Below are 25,624 nucleotides of genomic sequence, written 5' to 3' on the forward strand. Positions count from 1 at the left end.
ATAGGCCTTAAGATCAGTATATAATACCAGCTGGACTCATAGGGGGAAATCAAAGAGGCGTAATCTCCCATCTAGCGAAAGCAAACCGTAAACCATCCTTTCACTAAATAACCAGAATCACTGGACATCAGGAATTCTAGTGTTTACAGTCACAACAAGTTTACATACGGATAACATAAAACAGAATTTTCATTCTCCACACAGCAACAGGCATTGAAAAGGATTCGGACAATTTACTCCATCAACGAGTGCGTGAGGGTTGCTGTGTACATTTCTTAAACAGCGTTATTTTTTTCCTCTCATCCAAAACATAAACCAGCATAGACGGCTTCACTATTTTAACACAGAACTAACCTGCAAAGCTACTTGCAGCGACGTCCCAGAGAAAAGAGACTGGTTGGGAATCCTTGCTACCCTATTATTGCCTGTACAGTTATTGCCACGACCAACAGTACAGCCCATGAGGTACAGTCCTTCCCCAATGTAAGTGATGTAAGTGAACCTGCACAGTAGCCAGAGATGCCTTTCTTCTCTCTATCACTATGCAGGCAGCCCGAGTTGTAAAATTTATTAGGCAAAGTTGAGGAGGCAATTTTAATCTGATAACTTCAATGATTTTGCATCAGAAGGAACGTCTTTGATTATCACAAGTGAATATGCTTTCTGCTCATGAAAACTAGCAGGACAGTTTGTTCACTTTTTTTTTTTTACTGCAGCTCTTATTTTGAACTACAATAAAGTCGAGTCTGGCAGACAGTTTTGCCAACAAAGTTAATTATGTATATAGAGCTATTATGTGTAAAAAAAAAAAAAAATTCCCAGTAAATGCAGTTAAGCTATTTGCTTGCCACATAACAGTGGAAAACAGCCCTCACCTTCTTTGATCAAGAAATCAGACACAAAGCCAGGCACGTTTGAGGCATTACACTAATTACTTCAAATGTTTTGCATCAGCATGCATTTACTGAACAGCATGCACAAGCCAGTGCATTTCTTTGTGCCGATTCCAAGCCTGGATAAATGGGGAGGGTTGCGTCAAGAAGGGCATCCGGCGTAAAATTTTGCCAAATCATACATGCGGACAATAGTACAGATATACATACTGGATCGGTCGAGGCCCGGATTAACAATGACCGCCACCAGTACTGTTAGCCAACAGGGTGCTGGCGGAAATTGGGCTACTGTTGGCCGAAGGAAGAGAAGAAGGGTAAGGCATGCCTGTAGGCAGGTAAAGGCTAAGACTGTGGTAGTGAGGTTCAGAACTTTGAATATTGTCAGTATGACTGGTTTAGGGAGAGAGCTAGCTGATATGATGGACAGAAGGAAGGTAGTATATTGTGTGTGCAAGAGACCAGATGGAAGGGGAGCAAGGCTAGGTGTATCGGAGGCAGGTTCAAATTGTTTTATCATGGTGTGGATGGGAGGAGAAATGGTGTAGGGGTTATCCTGAAGGAACAGTATGCTAAGAGTGTTTTGGAGGTGAAAAGAGTGTCAGATAGAGTGATGTTTATGAAGCTGGAAATTGATGGTGTAATGATGAATGTTGTTAGTGCATATGCTCCACATGTTGAGTGTGCGATGGATGAAAAAGAAAACATTTTGGAGTGAGTTGGATGAAGTGGTGATGACTGTACCCATGGGTGAGAGAGTGGTGATTGGAGCAGATTTCAATGGGCATGCTGATGAAGGGAAGAGAGGGGATGAGGAAGTGATGAGTAGGTATGGTGTTAAGCAAAGGAATGCAGAAGGTCAGATGGTAGTGCATTTTGCGAAAAGGATGGACATGACTGTGGTGAATACGTATTTTAACAAGAGGGAGGAGAATAGGGTGACATACAAGAGTGGAGGGAGATGCACACAGGTGGATTATATCTTATGTAGGAGGGCCAGTCTGAAGGAGATTGGAAACTGTAAAGTGGTGGCAGGGGAAAGTGTAGTTAGGCAGCATAGGATGGTGGTTTGTAGGATGACATTGGTGATCAAGAAGAGGAGGAGGAGTGTGAGGGCAGCACCAAGGATCAAATGGTGGAAATTGAAAAAGGCTAATTGTGAGGTGGAGTTCAGGGAAGAGTTAAGACAGGCACTGGGTGGCAGTGAAGAGTTACCGAATAGCTGGGTAACTACAGCAGAGCTAGTAAGGGAGATGGCTAGAAAGGTGCTTGGTGTGACATCTGGAAAGAGGAAGAAGGACAAGGAGACCTGGTGGTGGAATGAGGAAGTACAGCAGAGTATACAGAGAAAGAGGTTGGCGAAGAAGTGGGATTGTCAGAGAGATGAAGAAAGTAGACAGGAGTATAAGGAGATGAGGTGCATGCAAAGAGAGAGGTGGTGAAGGCTAAGGATAAGGCATATTAAGAGTTGTTGTGTGACAGGTTGGATACTAAGGAGGGAGAAAAGGAGCTGTACCAATTGGCTAGACAGAGGGACCGAGCTAGTAAAGATGTGCAGCAGGTAAGGGTGATAAAGGATAATGAGGGAAATGTACTCACAAGCAAGGAGAGTGTGTTGAGCAGATGGAAAGAGTACTTTGAGGGGCTGATGAATGAAGAGAATGAGAGGGAGAGAAGGTTGGATGATGTGCAGATAGTGAATCATGAAGTGCAGTGGATTAGCAAGGAGGAAGTAAGGATAGCTATGAAGAGGATGAAGAATGGAAAGGTTGTTGGTTCAAATGACATACCTGTGGAAAGATGGAGGTGTTTAGGTGAAATGGCAGTGGAGTTTTTAACTAGATTATTTAATGAAATCTTGGAAAATGAGAGGATGCCTGAGGAATGGAGAAAAAGTGTTTTGGTACCGATTTTTAAGAATAAGGGTGATGTGCAGAGCTGTAGTAACTACAGAAGGATTAAACTGATCAGTCACAGCATGAAGTTATGGGAAAGAGTAGCGGAAGCTAGGTTAAGAAGGGACGTGCTGATTAGTGATCAGCAGTATGGTTTCATGCCAGGAAAGAGCACTACAGATACGATGTTTGCTCCTAGAGTGTTGATGGAGAAGTACAGAGAAGGTCAGAAGGAGTTGTATTGTGTCTTTGTGGACTTAGAGAAAGCATATGACAGGGTGCCTAGAGAGGAGTTGTGGTATTGTATGAGGAAGTCGGGAGTGTCAGAGAAGTATGTAAGAGTGGTACAGGATATGTACGAGGGTAGTGTGACAGCAGTGAGGTCTGAGGTGGGAGTGATGGATGCGTTTAAGGTGGAGGTGGGATTACATCAAGGATCAGCTCTGAGCCCTTTCTTATTTGCAATGGTGATGGACAAGTTGACAGACGAGATCAGACAGGAGTCCCCGTGGACTATGATGTTTGCAGATGACATTGTGATCTGTAGTGAGAGTAGGGAACAGGTGGAGGAGACCCTGGAGAGGTGCAGATATGCTCTAGAGAGAAGAGGAATGAAGGTCAGCAGGACTAAGGCAGAATATATGTGTGTGAATGAGAGGGAGGATAGAGGAATGGTGAGGATGCAGGGAGTAGAGGTGGTGAAGGTGGATGAGTTTAAATACTTGGCATCAACAGTTCAGAATAATGGTGAGTGTAGAAGAGAGGTGAAGAAGAGAGTACAGGCAGGATGGAGTGGGTGGAGAAGAGTGTCAGGAGTGATTTGTGACAGACGAGTACCAGTAAGAGTGAAAGGGAAGGTCTACGAGAGGGTAGTGAGACCAGCTATGTTATATGGATTGGAGACAGTGGCACTGACAAAAAGGCAGGAGATAGAGCTGGATGTGGCAGAGTTAAAGATGTTAAGATTTGCACTGGGTGTGATGAGGGTGGACAGGATAAGGAATAAGTATATTAGAGGGTCAGCCCACATTGGAAGGTTTGGAGACAAAGCCAGAGAGGCAAGATTACGTTGGTTTGGACATGTGCTGAGGAGGGATGCAGAGTATATTGGGAAAAAATTAATAAGGATGAAGCTGCCAGGTAACGGGAAAAGAGGAAGGCCTAAGATAAGGTTTATGGATGTGGTGAGAGAGGACATGCAGGTGGTTGGTGTGACAGAGCAAGATGCAGAGGACAGGAAGAAATGGAAACAGATGATCCGCTGTGGCAACCTTTAATGGGAACAGCCGAAAGAAGAAGAAGCGTCTGGTATTGTATAAAGTGCATAAAGTTTGGGGATCGCAAAATCCTCAGCGAGTTATTGACAAATCAAAAAGGGCAAAATCATGAACATGCTGCAAAATTGAGAAATACTGAGAGGTATGCTGATGGTTCCTGTTTGCCCCTACATTTCTGTAAGTTGTACAAGAACTGATAATGTGTACTCCTGACATGAACTAGCAGTCCTGATGCTTTAGGAATTTAACAGCTTTTAGTTGCAGAGTTCAGGCGTGTCCCCAAAAAGTAATTTTGCTGTCAGAGTGTTTTGTTTACGGGAAACTTCACTTCAGTATGCCCTTACACGACACCTGTACATTAGGTTCAAATCTGCAATTTAGTAATGGAGTAGTCCTGGAAGAGGTAATCATAATGCAAAATTTAAGCTACAAGTATTATTAAAATATAAATAAAATGCTGATCCATTGATCTTAATATAAGAAAGCTTAATAAAAAGAAGTACTTCGATGTGTACAGAGCTGCAACAGTAAGGTAGCAAACAACTGTATTTTGAAACTGTAGGTAGAAAGCACAGATATTACCGGCCAAACTATGAAGGTACTACAATAAAACAAGGCAAAAAAAAAAATACTTTGCTTGCTTTTTTTCTACGCTGGTCAGATTGTGGCAGTAGCTCCTGCATTCCAGACTCACAAACCAGCAGGCAGACGAAAATGGATGTTCTGTCCAAATAAATTGCAGGATCCAGTAGCAATAAAGACTGCAAATATCAGAAAAATGAAAGGGGATTGCGACTGCTGAACCCTGTATTTATTTGGACAGATCAAAGAAAACTTAGATTTTGGGTGGAGGTATTATGCAAGTGGCGGCTTGACATGGAACAATCCGATTGGCTGCCACCACTTGCTCCTTGAAATGCATAGAGAATCAACTTACCAAGATTACTTGTATATACAGCTGATTTTCTCCAAAAAGTTAAATATGAACATGATGTAGCGCCTCATTGAAATGTAAGTTGAGAAAGTTCAGGTACTTTTTCAACTTATTTTTTAACAGTTTAGTTACAATACGGGGGTAAAGTTAGAAGCGCTTGTGGAAGGGACTCTGCTGTAACTGCATACAATTACTAGGTTCTCGCAGCGCACTCAGGTGTAAGCACAGAGGCACTGTGAGATGGTACTCGGGGTTAATGAGTTAATTTAACCCCTTGTGTGTAATTTATTTTAATGCATTATATGCACATTTCTCATGCTCTGCATCAAGCTCTGCCACTCCACCTCCACATTCATTTATTCCTTTTCCCATCTTCTAAATGCTCTGGGAAAGGGGGACAAGAACATAGAATCTAAGCTGTCATACTGTAGAGAAAGCAACTGTTCTAAATCCATAGCTTCCCCTTTCAATGGGCTGACAACAATGCTGCTGAAGCAAGGCCTGCAGTACTGGTCTTGTGACGTGTATTCTTCCATGTGTACACATCACATGATCAGTGCCATGTGTAATTTTCTAAGTGTACACCAAATCTGCACAAACTTCAATACTATGCACTGCTATGCAGACCATAGCATTTCGTAGACCAAGTGCTGTCTTCCTTTAATGTAAGGTCTTCCACTGGGTGCCAGCAAAGAAGCAAAACACCCCTACCCCCTCTGTATAAGTGAACTGATTTTAATTGTTCACTCCTACCTCTTTCATCCAGCTTCTCTAATGCCAAAAATCATCTGGACAACAGTCATTGCTTTACCACTGTACATATGGAGCTATTATGTTCTGAAAAAGTGACCTTTGTAAAGTCTACACTGTGTTCTTCTGCTGAGTATGGATACAACATCTAAAAGCTGCTAATTAGTTGCATTATGTTCAGATGACAGTATGTTGCAATAAAACTAACTGATATATCATATTAAAAGCAGACAATCCAGATATACAGAAGAATAACAGAGGAAATAAACAGTGGCTTTGACTATCCTGGGTTGTGGAAATGACAGAAATCTGAAATAAACTAATAAAATATAAATGGTTTAAATTATAGGGGATCATCATACCTGCCTGTGAACTGTGGTCTTGGTTATCAACATTCTGGTGACTGACATTTTTATTTTCTCTGGTGCTATTGGTTACTTTTTCTGAAAAAGAAAGACCTGTATTTTTTTTAATATTGACTGTCTGTTACCTATATCCATTATTGTAGAATGACTACATTTTCCTACACTGAAAAGCAGCATTATACAGAAATGTACCACAGGTTATTTAAATGCATTTTAAAGAATGACGTGAGCTTTCAGTAAATGCTGATAATAGCAGTGAAGTAAGAAATAGAAATGAACAAACCTCTTTTTTAAAGATAATACAGTGCAAAATGTAACATTCTCCCAGTATTTCTATACTTAAATTGTATTTATATTTTACTCACATGAAGCTGAACTTCTAAATATCACCATGACTTCTAACTATTGATGTAGTCAGTTGTTAAATATCAGCATGACTTCTAAAACTTGATGTAGCCAATTGTTAAATATCACCATGATTTCTAACTATTGATATAGTTTTTTGTTTGTTTGTTTTTAGGTAACAGTGGGTGGGCATCTATCGATAAGAAATATGGCACATGCTTACCACTTCATAATGACACGTGTGCTGTCATCTCATCACATTTCATCAAAGACATCATTCAAAAGATGGGAATGAAATGCCAACACTATGATCTTCCATCTGTTATAGATATCACTACCTGTTTCAATGATGGTAGTGAGGAAGGGACTCTTCTCTTGGACTTTGTTACACATACTCTTAACTTCAGCAAAAGTGCACCTCCCAGTCTTAAAGTAGAAATAATGAAGTACCTGAGAGGGCCTGAATGTAGCACAGTGAAAGATGAAAAAATTATGTTTAATAATAACTTAGGTGCAGTTGTCATTGAACCATAACCATAGAGCTACCATCACTCATGGCTTATAACTATTTGTAATGCATATACACCATATATGCATATATAAACATAGGCACACACACACGTGTGTGTGTGTAGGCATGAGTGTATGTATGTAACAGTGCTGGAAAGCATGTTTTTCTCTCAAAATTTGATTCAGACTAAAATATTTATTGGAAGATTTTGCCGGACAATGCTACAATATTATTTTCTTATTTCTATATGGCAAAAAAGAAAAAGAAAACCCAACTGGGAGTGGGGGTATTCAATTCAAAACCTGCACTTCCTTTTTATGTATAGGGCATTTTCTGCAAGATCTAACAACTAATTTACTTTATTTAATGATTTTTTTAAATTTTTCTGCGATGCTGCAAGTTTTATTTCAGGATGCTATTTAAATTCCTGAGATTATACTAATAATTAACACTGATTAAAAAGAAAAACATCAGGGGAACTAAAAAAATGAACTAGGCCATCTGGAAAGAGCTTAACAAAAAAATGCATGCTAGAGCTTCAGATTTCATAGGACACTACTTTCCTTTTTTTTTTTTTTTTTGTCAGCTAGAGTATTTGAGAAAATTTGAAGTGAAATACTCCATTGTGTCATATTTACAAAAAAATGGAATGCATTCACATATAATTGACATAAATATGCCAACTCTGAGATCACCATACATTGACAAAAAGGGATTATTCCAAGAAATGGTAATCTTAGACTTAATATATTTAAACTTAGATTTTCAGACATTTAGTCTCCACATTCCAGGAATCAGCTTTTCTAGTACCAACATTTATAACTATTACCTAGTTGCATAGTTATAATCTGTAGTTTCCCAAAACAGATTTTGTGCCATATTAAAAGTTACAAACCCTAGAACTCCCATTATTTTCAGGATTCTGAAAATACATAAGAATCTTGAGGCTCTGCCCATCATCCAACGGTGGACACAATCTTCTAAAACTTTTACTATAGCCAGATTCATTGATTATAAATTAAAGGAAGTGAGTGGAAATATTTTACATTTATACAAAGATTCATGAGATTTTTTAACAAGAATTTCTGAAGCCCATTATAATGATAGCCTGATTTTCATTACTACTGATGTCGTGTTTTTTTTTCTGTCACTCCCCATAACACTTTATTGAAATGGTTTTATGATTTTTGGTGTGACTATAGTTCATTTGACAACAATATGATTAAAGTTTTGAGGGACTTGACGGAAATAGTATTGGAAAACAATTTTATTTTTCGGAGGACAGTTTTTTTAGACTGCACACAGCTATAGCAATGGGTGCTGCCTTTTTCCCCATTTTTGCCAACCTAATAGTAATGGCCAAACGGAATACAAATTTGTTTTACAATCACCATTCAAAGATTCCTGGTCACTATACGGTAGATAACTGCATGAGATTGTTATTTTTATTTTCTGGACTGATAGTTTGGATAAGTTGAAGGAAATTTTATATATTTGAACCCCACCCTAGAGTTTTTGGACTTCGCCATGAATGTTTCCCCTAAAGAAATTAATTATGTTGACATAAAAATTACAAAAAATAGAAAGTGCAATTGTTCTGAGTCCAATATATATTGGAAACAAATATTCAAACTCACTGTTATATTTCAACAGCTGGCATCCCATTTTTCAGAAGAGAGCCTTAGTTAAAGGTCAGATGGTAAGATTGGCAGGAATGATATCCAGGACAATATTTTTTAGAGTAATGCATTAAATTAAAGAAGATGTTTGAGATACAGGGGTGTCTATCTAGTTTTACCAGAGTAATTTTCAAAGAAGTTCAGTTTAAGTGGCAAGAGGGGGTATTATATCTTTATGTAAGGGCCATTTTGACTTTTACAAAAAACCTCAACAGTTTGGTAGACCTAGATACAACAAGGCTTTGATTCTTACATATAATCATGATTTTCCTGCTGTTAGATATGTGGTGGACAAAAACTGGAATATTTTCAAAGCCAGCAGGGAGCAATTTCAAACTTTGGGCTCCTCCCCTAATTTTGTTTACAAAAATAGATATTTGTTTTAAGACCCTAATAGAAAGAGTAGGTGTGACCTATGAGTCCCCTGGTATGAGGAAGTGTGGGCATTTTAAGCAGTGTAACCACATTTTGGAAACATCTTCCTTATACATTAAAGGCTATGGTGAAGTGAAAGTTAAGCAAAAATGCTATTGTTCAAGTGCAGGGGAGGTTTATACAGCACAATGCCAAAACTGCCCCAGTTTTTATATTAGGAAGACAGAAAAAAGCCTTGAAAGTAAGGATTTATCAACACCTATATGACATCAATAAGAAGGATGAGCACAATACATTTTTTTAACCATGTAAACATAGTGAATGAACATAGTTTAAAATTCTATGTAGTAGACAATCTTAGATGTGAGCAGGGCCCTTGGAAATATTTATTGGAACTGAAGAAATTAAGGTGGCAGCTAAAAGCTAATTCAGCAAATGGTTGTGATTTGAAGAATGTGGCATCTATTGGCAGTGTATTTTGACTAAAAGCAGCTTTTTACAATTAGTTTTTAATTCAAAATTTTCTCCTTATTAAGATAAAATACATTTTTTTCGATCTCCAGTGTTAAAAAAAGACAGGGATAAATATTCTGTATAAACTACAATAATAATTATGATGAGTTCACAATGTAAACGAAATGGTTTCTAATATGGTTGATTGGTAGCCATGAGGGTGTTTTTTATATTAACAAAAAGTATTTTTTTTCATGTGTATATTATGCTTTGGAAAAGTTTTTTTAAATAACTTTTAAAAATGATTATTAATGAATTATTTTAGATTGAAAGTGATTGACACACACACACACACATACACATATATATATATATATATATATGTTTGTGTGTGTGGGTATGTCTGTATATATGTGTGTGTGTGTGTGTGTGTATATATATATATATATATATATATATATATATATATATATATATATATATATGGGTCTACGTTCATTAACTGAAAGAAGAACTCTTACCCAAATCCATTTTCACTGAGACGATTTCAACAAAACCTTAAAATTCCAAAACCACAAAGCACCGAGGATCTTTCATCAGGAAATTAACCACTTGGCCACCATGGTGAACTTTGCCCTTTTCCCCTGGTTAGTGTGATCTTGGATTTGGTATATTTAGTTAGGGGGATGTGAAGCCCCCCCACATGGGTCGGTTTAATTTTTGTGCATTTTATATATATATATATATATATATATATATATATATATATATATATATATATATATATATATATATATATATATGCATTTATTTGTTTTTTAAGATAGTTATTGGGGTGGTGCTGGAATTTGTATTTTGGATAATTTAGAAGTCCTATCAATGACTTTTTAAATTTTACTTTAAGGGGAGGGGATAACTGTTTTATATGGTCTGTTTTTTGTGGTATATTTTATTCTGAGGAAGTCTGTATCAATAGATCAAAAGCTCTTAATATTTCCTGAATATAGAGAGAAGATCATGGTCAAACACTCAGTTCCATGTATCCTTATTTATCATGGGAATACCTTTAAATACAAAATTTTGGGAAAATTCAAACAACAATTCCTTCACCTTTTTCACTGTCAGAAAACCTGATTGTGTCCACATCCCTAACACATGCTTTATAAGACTCTGAAATTGTGTTATTTCATTGTGACTAATTTTCTAATATTCTAATGGATTATATAGCAAGTAAAAGTATCCAACCTCACATGTAACATCCACAAAAAATCCAATGGTGCACAGTTGAAACCACAAATATTTCCAAAATGCAAAAGCCAGCACTCAGAAAGATAGGGAAACATATATTAATGTTTATTAGTGTTGCTTAAAAAACATCAGGTTAGGACATATTCCGGTTCAGCATTTGCCTTCTTCAGTATGAGTCTCCAAATGCAGAAACTAATATATGCCACATTAATAAACATTAGTGTATGTTTCCTTTTTTAATGATGTTTTTTGAAAGTAATTGTACAGTAACTTCCAAGAAATATTGACATATTCTCCTGAACTTGATAAATCAATGTTTCTGTCTTTTCTGAGCCCTGCACTATTATGTCATGTGTAACTTTCTGGAATTATTTAACATCAGCCATTGCATTATCATTAAATTTTAAGTGCTAGGTAACCTAGCTCCATGCTGCAGGGGAGGATGAATCCCTGACTGAGACCAAGGTGACCAAGGTTTCATTAACAGCTATGGTACTACAGAAGCCAGGCAGAAAAGGGGAGAAATGAAGGGGATTTACATGTTTGCTTCTCCCGGGTGGCAGTGGAGAGCTGCAATTGCTTAGAAAGCAGGTGGAAATAATGTGTTTTTCACCAGAAACCAGGTTAACCTCCTCATTAACCTTTTTTTATTTGTTGCAGTTTAGCTATAAAAAAGGCACTTGTATTTGTACCTAATGCTATCCATACCCTACTACATTTCAGAGCTATTTTCTTTGATTGCCCTAACAAATCATAAGTCTTCTGTGATCTCAAATGATGGTAGGCTATCAGTCTTTAGCCCTCAAGAGGCAAAAGTAAATATTTCTCCAATAGTAATTTGTTTACAAAGTTTTCAATTCCTTTTTTGTTAACTTCTTAAATTCCACAAACTGTGTCCATTTTCACAACTGTTGCTGATACCAAAGGATCCAGATTGAATTATTTCTTTTGATGCTCCTGGACTTAATACTGAAGTTTATGTTATTAATATTGCCAATATTTTTCAATGCACCGGGGTATTAGCCATTGACCATGTTGTCATTTTGATATTAAAATATCAAAACAAAATATTTGAGAGAAACTGCAGTTCTATTTCTTATACAATAAATATAAGTTCAAAGGTGACACTTAGAATCCAAAAAAGCAGCAAGCAAAACCAAGAAGAATAAATCCAAGGCGAAAAACCGAACCAGGATACAAATTAATACTTTATTGTAGACCAGTAAAAAACAAGCGCTTTCGCTCGGTTATTACCGAGCTTTATCAAGTTAAAATAAAGAGTGCAACAGAAAGTTTAAATACCTTTGGGTAAAGTGCTAATTGATTAATTAGCATATTGAATTACAAACCAGGTACCTTGAAATCAATGTTGCATTAAAGCACTTAAAATCAGAAACATCTTGTTAATGTCAAGAAAATAAATACGTATTTTTTTAAAAATGCATTAAAGCATACCCACAAGAATTAATGTAAATAAAATAAAAATGAAAAGAGTGAAATGTAAGATAAAAAGAGTGAAATGTAAGATAAAATGAAAACTGCTGCTGGCTCTGAAGAGCATATTAAATTAATAATGTTCAAATATCAAAACATTTAAATACAACAGTAATACAAAAAAACTAATTTCAAAAATATATATATAAAGAAAATATTTAAAATGTTGTGTATGTTTGTATATCAATAAATATTTGTATATGTGTATACATGTAAATAATTTGCAAAAGCAAATGAAATAAAATGAAATGAAGTAAAATAAAATAAAATGATTAAAACAAAAAACAAATTATTTGTCATATTCCATGAAAATTTGTTTTGAAAAAGGTGTAAATAACTTGTTATAGTCGGGCCTTTCTCAATTTAAGAACACTGCTTATATTAATGTTATCTTTCAATCCAGGATGTCTACCTGCATCCAACTTGAGTTGCCATATAAGTTCCTTGTACTCAAGAGTTGTTTCCAATCACCTCCCCTGGCATCCAGCATCACTTGCTCTAGCACAATAAATTTGAGATCAATTTCGGGGCAAGAAAGGGAATGCTTGTAAAATGCATTAGATTCCTTGTGCTTGCCTAAGTCATAGAGATGCTCATATATTCTTTTTCTAAGTGACCTCTCGGTTTTACCGACATAGAAACTTAAACAGGTGGTGCAAAAACCTAGATATACTACCCCTTTGCTTCCCCAGTTGTAATAACAATGGGATTTAATGTTGAAATTTCTAGAGGGAATAAAAAGGGTAGAAGCGTTAATAATGGCGTGGCACTGTTTACAAGACCCACACTTAAAAGTACCTAATCTTGATTTACGGATATTACCCAGGGAAACAGATTTTCTTTCAAATAACTCCTTAAAGTTAATATCCCTCTTTCTTACAAAGTTAGGGTGTGCTGGTACTATATCTTTAAATTCTTTGTGAAAGGTCAAAACAAGCCAATGCCTCCTAACCACCTCCTCAACCTCAGGGGAATTACCAGAGTAGGTATAAATAAAACTACTCTGAGAAATGTGAGGTACCACAGTGCTGCTAACTGTATCAGAGGGTTCCCCAGTACCAAGAAGTGGGGGATATTTAGTTTCTCTATTGTCCATCACTTCCTTTGCTAAAGAGGTGACTAGGGAAGATGGATAACCCCTGTCAGGAAACAGAGACTTCAAAAAATATATTTCATCTAGAAAATCAGCAGTAGTGCTGCACATCCTAGAAGCTCTGATAAACTGACCCTTAACAATGCCTTTTTTTCTGACAAAATGGGTGTCCGCTCTGGAAGTGCAAGTATGAATTGGAGAAGGTGGGCTTTCTGTATAACTTAGAAAGAAATGTTTGATTGTCGTAATCTTTGTACAAAGTAACATCAAGGTAGTGAAGTTCATTTTCACTAATGTTGTGAGTGAACACTAAAAAAGAAGTAGTAGAATTGATATAACGAGAGAAATCCAGGAATTGATTAAGGGTGCCATTCCACAGGATACAGATGTCATCCAGGTATCTCCTATAATGTATTAAGTGTTGAACCCAAGTGGTAGAAAAAATAAACATCTGTTCCCATTTGTGCAAGAGTACATTGGCATACAAAGAAGCACACGAGGCACCCATAGCCACACCTTTCTTTTGCCTGAAAAGCTCACCATTAAAATAAATAAAGTTGTTTTGTAATAAAATTTCCATGAACTCAACTAGAAGACCAGCCATTCTGTTACTAAGGCTAGTTTCAGTGGTCAATACATCATTGAACCATTCAAGCCCTGTTGTGTGTGGTATACTAGGAAAGAGGTCTTTGATGTCTATAGTGATCATGAGGAGTTCAGGCTGAAAAAAGGAAGGTTGGATGTCTTTGAGGAAATCCCAGGAATCCTTACAAACATGTTCCAGGGATGAACCAAGTTGCTTTGTAACATGGTCGATAAATTTACCTAAGGGGTCAGTGATGCTTCCTGCTCCTGAGACAATAGGCCTAAATCTCAATGGGTCCAGACCTTTGTGAATTTTGGGATTCCAAAAATTACTGGCGTTTTGGGTTTCTCAACATATAAATAATTAAACAATTTCTCATTTATAGCTCCTTGTAACAGGTGGTCAGTAAGCATGTATTTGATCTTGGAATAGGCTAGATTGACTTTGTTCCTGGATACAATCTCGTATTGTTCACTATCTTGTAACGTATCATAAATGTAACTGTCATAACTGGAATTGTACATCAAAACAACCCCACCACCCTTGTCTGGTTTCATAACCCTGATGTTCTCTTTCTTAAGGTGGTTAATGAACCAGAGTTTGTGTTCATCTAAATTAGTGGGCAGTGATTTTATTCCCTGTGGATGCAAAATTCTAAGATCCTTCTCAACTAATTCTTCAAAAAGCTTAATCAAAGGCTGTATGGGGGGGGGGTTGAATGTGCTAGTTCTACTGAGCCCATTATTAATGTAAGATTGTCCTTTAAAATGATGTGCTAAATTTAAATTTCTAGCAAAAAGTTTGAGCTCAACTAAAATTTTTGGTAAATTGTAGGGGCGTGTGGGAACAAACTGAAATCCCTGGGTAAATAAATCAAAAGTCTGATCCGTTACTTGCAAATCCGTGTAGTTGTATATGGCAAAATTGTCCTTTTTAGTAATAGAGTAATTGTTACCCATTGTGGTAAAAAGACTGTCTTTATGTAAGGGTAGCGTTTCAGATACAATGTGATTGTCATTTAACTGTGTTTGTTGTTCCATGTCCGAGGTGGTTGTTTCTGTCCCCATGCCCCCGTTCTGCCGGGGGGCTGCTGAAAATCCTGTGAGGAGTTCTTTCTACCTTTCTCGGCTAGCCTCTCACTCCTGCGAAGGGGTTCATAAGTTGTGCTAGAATAATTATCAAATCCCTTGGTCTGAATGTTCTGATTGTTATCCTGTTTGTGTACCCACCGGGTCCTATTAGGAGGGGGAAAGGTAAGTTCAAAGGTAATTACTAGGCATGCAGTCCAGGAGACCATTAAGTTGCCTTGACCAATTTTCCAGTTGCCCCAAAACTCTATCTGGTTAAGTGACCTGGTGAATGTGACACAGCAGGCAAATCAAGATGGAAAGATTCAAATCCTGTAACACTGGCAAAGGAAGCAGCTCACTAGCAAGTCAGAGCTTTAAACCTCTGTGCAATCTGCCATACAAAAGTAAGAATACAGGGGGACCCATCAAAAAACTTCTAGCAATGCTCCATCATAAGCAATTAAACTACTGCTTTCTGCATGATGTGTGCCCTTCTGCATGATTCGTACCTTTATGTTTTTTTTTATACATTTGAATATCTTTCATGTTGGATCCATCAATTACATTAATAATAAAAAAGTACATTCCGCATGCTAAAAAATGTTTAACATTTTTTATTATGCTGCAAGAAAGAACATTAATTGAGTTCATGTCATACAGGAATGCAGTTTACATTTTTATTCTGATATGTTTGAATATATAATTTGCCTTAAAGTCTCTTAACTTGCTTTGTATATCACATCTTGCCAGCATCAATTCATTAAAAAATCCATAGTTGACACATTAGGAGCACATAAAGCATTAATTTGTTCAGGCAGTTCAGTGGTCATTCTTTTCTAGCTGTTTCCTTTAGGTGTTGTAGGATATAAAGGACATAAACTTGATAAAAAGCAGGGCTCACCTCCCTTACAAGGGAGTACCTGTAGTGTTACAGAAGGAGCATTGTTGGACGCTATAATCCTTCACCTGCTGGGATCTGACACATTCTGCTATTCTTTGTATGTTGAAATACTATAGAGACAGAGATACTGCTGTTAGTCATAGTGAATTGTTAATCATAGTGGCATGGGAATTTCTTTATGAGCTTTAATAGGTTTAGACTGCAGGAGCTTTGCGGACAAATCAAAAGGATGGGTAATAAGTATACTCTAGGCATCACCTAAAAGTCACGTTCAGTGATGGACTATCTATCCACGCAAAACACAATGGAACTAGACATTGATACTTCCCGCCACACTTTTTTTATTATTGTGGGGATATATGAATTAGATTTAGAACTAAGGGACAGCCTACAAGTAGACAAAAGGGGGCAGACTGTGGTTTAGATTGCTTAGAAATGATTGCAAATAATTATGAGGGTGGTGAAGGAGTTTGTAATCACTTATGGTTTAACATGGAAGAAGAAAAGGACATTTTAGGTTGGTGGTGAAGAGAAATGGCAGAAGAGACATCTCATGATTGAGGAAAAGTCATCAGTTACTTTCATATGTCTAGATGTTAAGAAAGATATTCCTGATACTATAGATATGAATGTGACCAAACTGTGCAAAAAGTTGCTGAGCTGATAGCTAGGATGAACATTATCATGTTTTCATTTACTTCATTAGTCTTAAATGGAGTTTATAATTGCATACTTGTCCCACATCTAAAATGAATAGTAGATAAGCGGATGGGGAATACAAGGTGTAAAAGTGCAGGTGGGAATGATAGGTCAGGAAGGAATTGGCATGGGTTGGATACTCCCCACTTTCCAAGTTGTGCATATGTTTTTTTTTTATTGTGTTGATAAAGAAATTAGTGACAAATGAAGGCTACTGAAGTCTAGAAATGTGTGTGGGGTGGGGACTTTGGTAACGGAAGCAGACAGTGGTAGAATTAAGATACCCTGCTATATAGAGAATCTATTTTGGAAGTCTTAAATGAAAACAAGAAAGGAATAATTAGATTAGATGGTGTGATGTGAAGTAGGAAGTACTGGAAACAAATTATTTGTGGGGATAATATGCATGAGTCCTAAATTTATGGAAAATCTGTAGACAAGTAGGGGAAAAGGGAAGTTGGATGTAATGAACAGCTTTTAGATGCAGGGTTTAATGGAAAGATCAAATTTGGAATGTTTAGTCATTAACAGGGAGAGACAGAGGGTTCCTATCAGTTCATCGAAACTTCAGCAGTTCGAACACCATATGTTCGAACTGTGAAGTTCAAAAACTGATTATCGCGAAGCCGCGGGACACCGAATTCTTTCCCAGGGAAAGAATTCGGTGGGCCATTTCTGCAGCTTTACTATTCCCTCCACTGTGGTGTGAAGGTTACGGACCGGGTTAAAGTAAGTGTGCGAATGGACCGGGTTAAGGTGAGTGTGCGATAGTTATGGACCTTAGGGTTAGGGAGCAGGTAAGGTGAGTGTGCGATAGTTATGGACCTTAGGGTTAGGGAGCGGGTAAGGTGAGTGTGCGATAGTTACAGACCTTAGGGTTAGGGAGTGGGAAAGGTGAGTGTGCGATAGTTATGGACCTTAGGGTTTGGGTTAAGGTAAGTGGATAGATAGTAGTGTATGTACAGTTTAGTGTAGGGTTAGAAGTAGGGTTTTGTGAAGTGTATATGTGTGGATCATTTATTTTGGTGTGCTTGTGTTGTGTGTGGGTTTTCTTGGAACAGCAATTTTTTTCCCTGGGAAAAAAAATCGCTGTTCTAAGCCTTTGATGGTTTTGCACTTCGAGGTTAGAAGTTCGAACATATGGTGTTCGAACTTCTGCCGTTTCGTCGAAGTGATATAGACCCGGGACAGAGGAAGAGGAATGCTGTACCTGTACAAATTAAAGGGGAAGATGATACAGGCCACACATGAGACATGTAAACAAAACAACAAGGAAGATAGGCTGGTCTCATGGACCAAATGGGTGGGAATTAAATAAGGAAGAGGAAAAACATTCTGTGCAGGTATATTAGAGAGGCACAGTAAAATGGTTGTTAAATTCCTCACATTTAAATGGGACAGAGCTAAAGAGGAGTAAGAGATCATCATCGTCATCATCATCATCAATCCCCTTCTTCCCAGTTTCTACTTGGGGTTGGGGTGTTACATCAAGTGTTGCTATTATCTGTGAATTTAGCACCACTCTCCTACCTTTTAGGACAGAGGAAAAGATGCTAAAGTAGTAAGGGATCATTATCATCCTCACCATCAGCTCACTCTTTCCCATTATCTACATGGAGTTGGGGTGTTGTGTCAATTGCTGCCTTTATCTCTCAATTTAATGCCACTCTACTACCTTCTTCAACAGTCATGCCTGACTCTCATCAGTTTTCTCTCATCAGTTTTCTCTCACACAATCCATCCATTTCTTTGTTGGACGCCCTCATTACTTCATGCCTTCTTCCTGTCTGTTGTAAATCTTCTTCACCAATTGTCTTCTGTTTTCCTCCTCATATGCTCAACTCACTGCAATCTGTTCTCCTTGACATCTTCTGCTGTAGGAGCTGCTTGTGATTCTGCTGTGATGTCCTCATTTCATCTGTGCTACAATGTGCATCCTACCTCTCATTTCAGGCACCTCATCTACATTACCTCTAGATTCCTCAAGTGGTCTGCCTTCAGTGCCCAGGTTTTTGTACCAAACAGTAATAATAATCAAACCACTGTTTTATACACTTTAATTTCCAACTTCTTTGGCATTATTCTGTCACACACTGTCCTTGACAATCTATGCCAGTTAGTTGCAACCCCTCTGATTCTATCTTTGACACCTTTGTTCAGAAATGCCACTCCTCAAATACCCATCCCAGGTCTTGATCAGATTCTGCCTGTAATGCCACATCATATGTATACATCCAGTAACTTTTCTGATCTGTCCCCTCTGACCTGTTTGCTAATATAGTCCATCAACAGTATGAACAGCAGTTGGCTAAGAGGTGAACCCTGATGTGCACTCAACTGGGAACCCCTCTAAGAGTCCAAACTCCTTTCATACTTGGGTCATTAGATCCTTGCACATTGCCTGAACTCATTTTACCAATGTTTCTGGGACTTTGAACCATTTCAGTACTGCCCAAAATAAGTTTTCTTGAGAATTTGTCATATGCTTTCTCCATGTCTAGGAATGCCCAGTCAGATTCCTTTCTTATTCTTTGCATAGCTGTTTAGATCTCTTCTATACAAATAAACATATTAAGCAGGTTTTTCAGTGAAGAATTTTGTTCTTAGGATTCAGTATTTAAAAATTGTAACTGGACAGATTGAAAGATTGCTTTAAATATGGAAAGGGATTTTCATTTTGGATGGTATTGCAGAGGACTGCAATTGTTTGCACCTCACATTATTTCATGAGAATTAAAGCAGATGACAGATCTGATGGGAGCTACACCAGGTACACAGAGCACATGAAAACTACCTTCTAAAGGTAATGTGTTTTCTAATGATAATATATTTCTCTTAATACTGAAGAAAATTCATACAATCTGCACACAATCATGGACATTGACAAGGATGATTTCAGGATTACTTAGTATGTAAGTGTTTTATGAAGCAACATTAAAAGAAATATCTAGGGAATCAATAAAGCGTTTGCAGACAGAGACAGGCTCTCATAGGTTCAGCGATGCTAAATGAACTTGTAGCAGAATACAGGTAATATCAATACCTGTTGTGCATCTGTGCTGGTTTTATCAGTTGCTTTGTTTACTTTCACCTCTCAAAGGCACACAGGTTCATTGGCTAGTATGAATTATCCATACTTGCAATCTGGGTCTATATCACATAGTCGAACTGTCATAAGTTCGACTATAGAAATGTCAAACCTGGAAGTTCGAAATGCAATAACCTCGAACACACAGAACAGAGATTTTTTCCCAGGGAAAAAAATCGCTGTTCCGGTACAAAACCAAAAAACACACGTACACTTCAGATTGTTCCTAATGTGGGGGGGGCTTCACCCCCCACACCCCGTGCCCCCCACATCCCACCTACTTAAATATACCAACTCCAAGATCACACCACAGTGGAGGAAATAGTAAAGCCACGGAAACAGCCCACCAAATGGATGTTCCACAGCTTCGCTATTTTGACATTTCGAACTTCCCAGTTCGATGTTTCAGCGTTCGGACAATTGTGCATTTGAACTAATAATATAGACCCTTGCAATCTTTTCCCTTTTCCTTAAGGTAGAGCTCATGACTGGAAAAAAGTCCACAATAAACAATCCATTTACCTGGATCACAAATGCCTAAATAGGATGTTTGGTTCTCTAGAGACTTCTGAGACAAATGGAGTGGTTCTATGATGAAGATCCTACAGCTACAAAGCTGAGGATCCAAAATGCCATATAGTAGTCTTTGAAGTATATGACTGTAAGCATTTTTTTTGCAAGGAAGCAAGCCCCCCCCCCCACATCCCCCAAACTTATATATACCAATTTCATGGTCACGCCAAGTCAACATTCTACCTTTTAATTTTCTTTTTTATCATGCAGGCAGCTGAAGCTCAAGGAATTTTACCTCGACCAACTGTAATGGTTCTACTATGACATGCCGACTTCCACAAAACCAATGATCCAAAATCCTGAAAAAGAATTGCCAAAACAAACTAGGGTGAAAAATGTAACTTCAAGAATTTTTTACAGGGGAGTAAGCCCCCCTGCACTTTCCAATGTAGGGCCAAGCCACCAATTCCCTCCAAATTTATATATACTCACTCCACAGTAACACCAACTAAAAGAAGGGAGGAATATCCCAAAAAAGTGAATCATTGCCAGTGGATGCTTAGAAATTGTACCTGCAATGATTTCCTATGGAGAACCGCATTTGACATTCTACCTATTGATGTTTTTACCTGCAGACAACTAAAACTCAAAGAATTTCTCCTCCATCGACAGCAGAGGAGGTAAATGCAGTAGTCAAAGCATTCTAGAGGTCAATTCAAAATAATTATCTATTTATTATATTGCTTACCTGACCGTATGTAATATTTGCATCCTTTAACAATCTAAACAAAAGTTTATACATTTATTTAAAAAAGTTCTAACGGTTCATATCAAATGCTTGTACCACAAAGGTTGCCGGGAAAGTTTGGAAGTTCGGTGTTTGCAATGATTACAGTGTTCTTACTTTCCCTTTCCATTCTACTGAAAATATTGATTGATGATTAAGTTTTGGAGTTTTTTTATTTTAGCCCATTCTGAGTAATTTATTTTAATGCAGACTATACATATTTTTCATGTTCTGCATCAGTCTCCACCATTCTCCCTGTATCTTCAGTTATTACTTTTTTCCATCTTTTTAATGGCTCTGGAGAAGTAAGACAAGAACACAAAATCTAAGCTATTATACTATAGAGAAACCACCACTCTGTTAAGTCACTATCTTCCCCTCTCAGTGGACTGACCACTATACTGCTGAAACAAGGCCTGCAGTACTGGTCTTGTGATGTGTATTCTTCATGTGTACACATCACATGATCAATGCCATGTGCCATATGTATTTTTCTAAGTGTACACCAAATCTGTTGGCACCAACTTCAGTATTATGCACTGCTTTACAGACCATAGTTCAAGTGCTAATTAATATAAGGTCCTCCACAGGGTACCAGCAAAGCAGCAAAATGCCCAACCTACCCCTCTGTATCAGTGAACTGATTTTGGTTGTTCACTCCTTCCTCTTTCAGTCAGCTTCTCTAATACCAAAAGTCATCAGGACAACAGTCATGACTTTACAACTGTATACTGTGGAGCTGTCATGTTCTGAAAATGTGAACTTCGTAAAGTCTGCACTGTTTTTCTGTTGAGTGTGGATACATCCTCTAAGAGCTGCTAAATACTTGCATTATGTTCAGCTTACTGCTAACATGCAATAAAACTGATATATCAAATAAAAAGGGGAAACTCAAGATATACAGAAGAATAGCAGAGGAAATAAATACTACCTTAGACCATTCTGGGTGGTGGAAAATGACAGAAATCTGCAATAGCAAAATAATAAAATTTGCATGCTTTAAATTATAGGGAAGCATCATCCTTTCCTATGAACCGTGGTATTGGTTATCATAAACATTCTGGTGACTGCCATTTTTATGGTCCCTCTAACTATCAGATATCAGTTACTTATTCTTAAAAAGAAAACCCTGTATTATTTAATATTTACTGCCTATTACCTATATCCATTACTGCATGAGAACTACATTTTTCTACCCTGAGAAGCAGCATTATACGGAAATGTTACCAAATATTATTCAAATGTATTTTAAAGAAGGAAGTGGGTTTTTAGAGGCTAATACTACCAGTGAAGTAAGAAATAAAAATGAACCTCATTATTAAATTGGTTACAGTGACAATTTAACATTCACTGAGGTAAAATGTTGTTGAATGGTATTTTTATGTTACTTGCATAAAGCTTCTTGTAAATATCGGCATGATTTCTAACTATTGATATAGACTTTTTTTTTTTTTTATTTTATTTTATTTTAAAGCAACAGTGGGTGGGCATCTCTCCATGAGAAATATGGTGCAAGGTTATCATTTCAAAATGACATCTGTGTTTTCCTGTCTTCACTTGTGGTCAAAGATGCTATTCAAAAGATGGGAATGAAATGCCAGCACTATGATCTTTCATCTGTTATAGATATTGCTATCTGTTTCAATGATGGTAGTGAGGAAGGGAATCTTCTCTTGGACTTCATTACAGAAACTCTTAATTTCAGCAAAATTGCACCTCCCACCTTTAAAGCAGAAATCATGAAGTACCTGAGAGGTCCTGAATGTAGCACAGTGAAAGATGAAAAAATTATGTTTAATAATAACTTGGGTGCAATTGTCATTGAATCATAACCTTAGACCTACCATCACACATGGCTTATAGGTTCATAGGTCATTACTAGGCTATTGGCCCTAGGGCCTATACAAGCCTAGCCATAACAGTTCCCCGGCTATTTCTTCCCAGAATATTTACTTCTCTGGTCCCCTATCTAGAAGGGCAACTGATGTGATCCCTGGGGTGAATTTTCTATCTCATATCCAATCGTCAGGGTTCCTTTTGAAGACGGCCAAAGAGGCGCTCTGCTTGACATGTATGGGCAGTCTATTTCAGAGTATGGAGAGTCTCTGGGACAGGACCCTATCCCTCCAGCATGTTTTGTTCATTGTGATGACCAGGTTTAGATCCCTGGAGCATGTGGCTCTGAGGGATTGGGATTTCTTTAAGTGTAGCTTGTCCAACAGCTCTGGGTTTGACATGGCCTTGTATATTAAGCAGAGATTGCCTCTGCATAGGCGATATGTGACAGAGTATAGCTGGAGTTTTTTAGACGGTCAGTATAGGGCATCTGCTTTAGGCCTGTGATTCTTTTAGTGAGGTATTTCTGCGGCCTTTCCAACTGCCGCAGATATCTTGTGAGGTACATACCAAATGGGGTGTTGTACTCTAAAATGGATCTAATGAGGGATGAGTACAGTGGGACAATGACCTCCTTTTTTCTGGATGAAAAGCCCTTAGTGATGAGATGTGCCACATAGAAGGATTTCCTGACTGTTGTGGCAATGTGGTTATTGAAGGTGAGACCACTGTCCACCTGTGTCCCTAAGTCCCTTATCACACTTTCAGTGTTTAGTGTACTGCCACTTATGTGGTAATTCATGGGTACATGTTTTTCCCCAAAGAGGATAACTATACATTTCTTGGCAGGGAGCTTGAGCCCATGGCTCTGGCACCAAGCATCTGTCTCTGTAAGGCCCTTTTGTAGAATATCCACATCATTTGGTGATTCAATAATGGCTCCCAGTTTTCAGTCATCTGTGAACTCCATTAGCCAGAGTCCTTTTATGTTGCCCTGTACTTCTAAGAAGTAGATGCCAAACAAGAGCGGTCCTAGGACTGAACCCTGAGGTACTCCACTTGTCACTTGTCTGGAGCTGGATTTGGAGTCGGCTACTTTTACACTGTGGGTTCTGTCAGTAAGCCAGTTGGCAACCCATTGAGTGACATACGGATTAATGCCCAGCTTAGTAAGTTTATCTATGATTCCAGAGTGGGGGATGATGTCAAAGGCCTTGGCGAGGTCCAGATAGGCTGTGTGGACCACCTTACCCTCATCCACAGCTCCGGAGACTGATTCGAAGAAGTCCATCAGGTTGAGGAGACAAGATCAGCCCTTCACGTAACCAAACTGGGTGGGGTCCAGTGTTTGAAGGTTCCCAGTGTCTTTGTTTATAAGTTCCATAATAATGCGTTCCATGACTTTACAGATCAGGCTCATCAGACTGATGGGACAATAGTTCCCGGGATCCAAGGTGGATCTCCCCTTGTGGAGTGGGATAACTGTAGCTGTGCGCCACTCATTGGGCACAAAGCCTGAGGTGAGGCTATGATTAAACATGACACTTAGATGAGGTACTAGTTCATTTTGTAATGCATGTGGTACACAGCCCAGGATGTCGTCTGGTCCCATGGATGCTGTATTCTTAGCTTTGGAGAGTGCGTTTTTTACCTGTGTGGCTGTGATTAAAAGAATTTGACAATCTTTTGGTATTGAGATCGGCCCTTTGGGGGGTGAGAGGGGGGTGAAGTTGGCACTGAATTGATCTGACAGGATATTGGCAATATCCTTGGGATCAGTATATTTAATGCCATTCTGTTGTAGCTCAGAGCAGATCTGAGCATTGCCATTTAGATTCTTGACATAACTATAGAATGCCTTGTGGTTGTCCTTAGAATCTTTAAATAAATATTATAATGCATATTTACACATAGGCACTCGTGTATGCATATGTGTGCTTGTATGAGTGTGTGTGTAGCAGTGCGCAGAAAAATATGATACAGACGAAAATATTCAAATGAAGATATTGCTGAACAATGCTAAAATAGTATTGCCTTATTTCTGTATGTCAAAATAATAAAGAAAATCCAACTGGGTGTATTCGATTCAAAACCTGCACTTCCTATTGATGTATAGAGTATTTTCTACGATATCTACAAATTAATTTCCTTTATTCAATGATGATTTTTTTTTTAATTTTCTGCTGATCCTGCGTGTTTTATTTCAGCTCACTATTTAAATGACAGAGACTAGACTGATAATTAACCCTGGTCAAAAAAAAAAAAAAAAAAAACATTAGTGGATCAAGAAATATTAATTCGACCTTAAGGGAAGAGCTTAACAAAAACAATATACTTAAGAGTTTGAGATTTCATAGGACGTTATTTTCAAGTTTTTTTTTTTTTTTCAACTGGAATATTTGAGAAATTTTGAAGTAGAATAATCCATTGTGTCATATTTACGAAAAAAATGGAATGTATACTCATTCCTACATTTGCTTCTTCTTTTTCTTTTTATGTTTTGTTGTGGGAAGAATGAGCAAATGTACAGTCAGATTGTTCAGCAAATACAAAATCTTACAATAACTGTGTAAAAGATCTTAGCTTTACAAAACACTTTTTAATACATACAATTTTTTATTGTTAGCTTTTTTTGTTGGTTTATAAAACAAAAAATTGAATGAGATTATATTTGCATTCAACACTCTGCAATCTCTATAACAAAAAATGCAGACTATTCAAAATGTTTCAATTATAATAAATAATCAATAGCATATTAATTCTGATTCCTTGGAACTCCTGGGATAAAGAGCATAGTCAGATTGCAACTGCAAGCACATTTATTGCTCTGTACTG

At 37.7% G+C, this 25,624-nt stretch overlaps 2 protein-coding genes across 2 annotated transcripts in view; one reads left to right on the plus strand and one right to left on the minus strand.

The window, feature by feature from the left end:
- LOC122790024 (histamine N-methyltransferase-like) overlaps positions 1-8,210 on the plus strand; it is a 239,435-nt gene extending 231,225 nt beyond the window's left edge. The window contains exon 2 of the mRNA XM_044057567.1: positions 6,632-8,210. Coding sequence (XP_043913502.1) covers positions 6,632-6,990 — 359 coding nt within the window. The 3' untranslated portion in view covers positions 6,991-8,210. The remainder of the gene's footprint in view (positions 1-6,631) is intronic.
- SLC9A6 (solute carrier family 9 member A6) overlaps positions 1-25,624 on the minus strand; it is a 2,005,079-nt gene that overhangs the window by 1,052,054 nt on the left and 927,401 nt on the right. The window lies entirely within an intron of this gene.

Source organism: Protopterus annectens, chromosome 15.part0, assembly GCF_019279795.1.
Source record: "Protopterus annectens isolate FY-2018-M chromosome 15.part0, PAN1.0, whole genome shotgun sequence".
Taxonomy (NCBI): Eukaryota; Metazoa; Chordata; order Ceratodontiformes; family Protopteridae; genus Protopterus; species Protopterus annectens.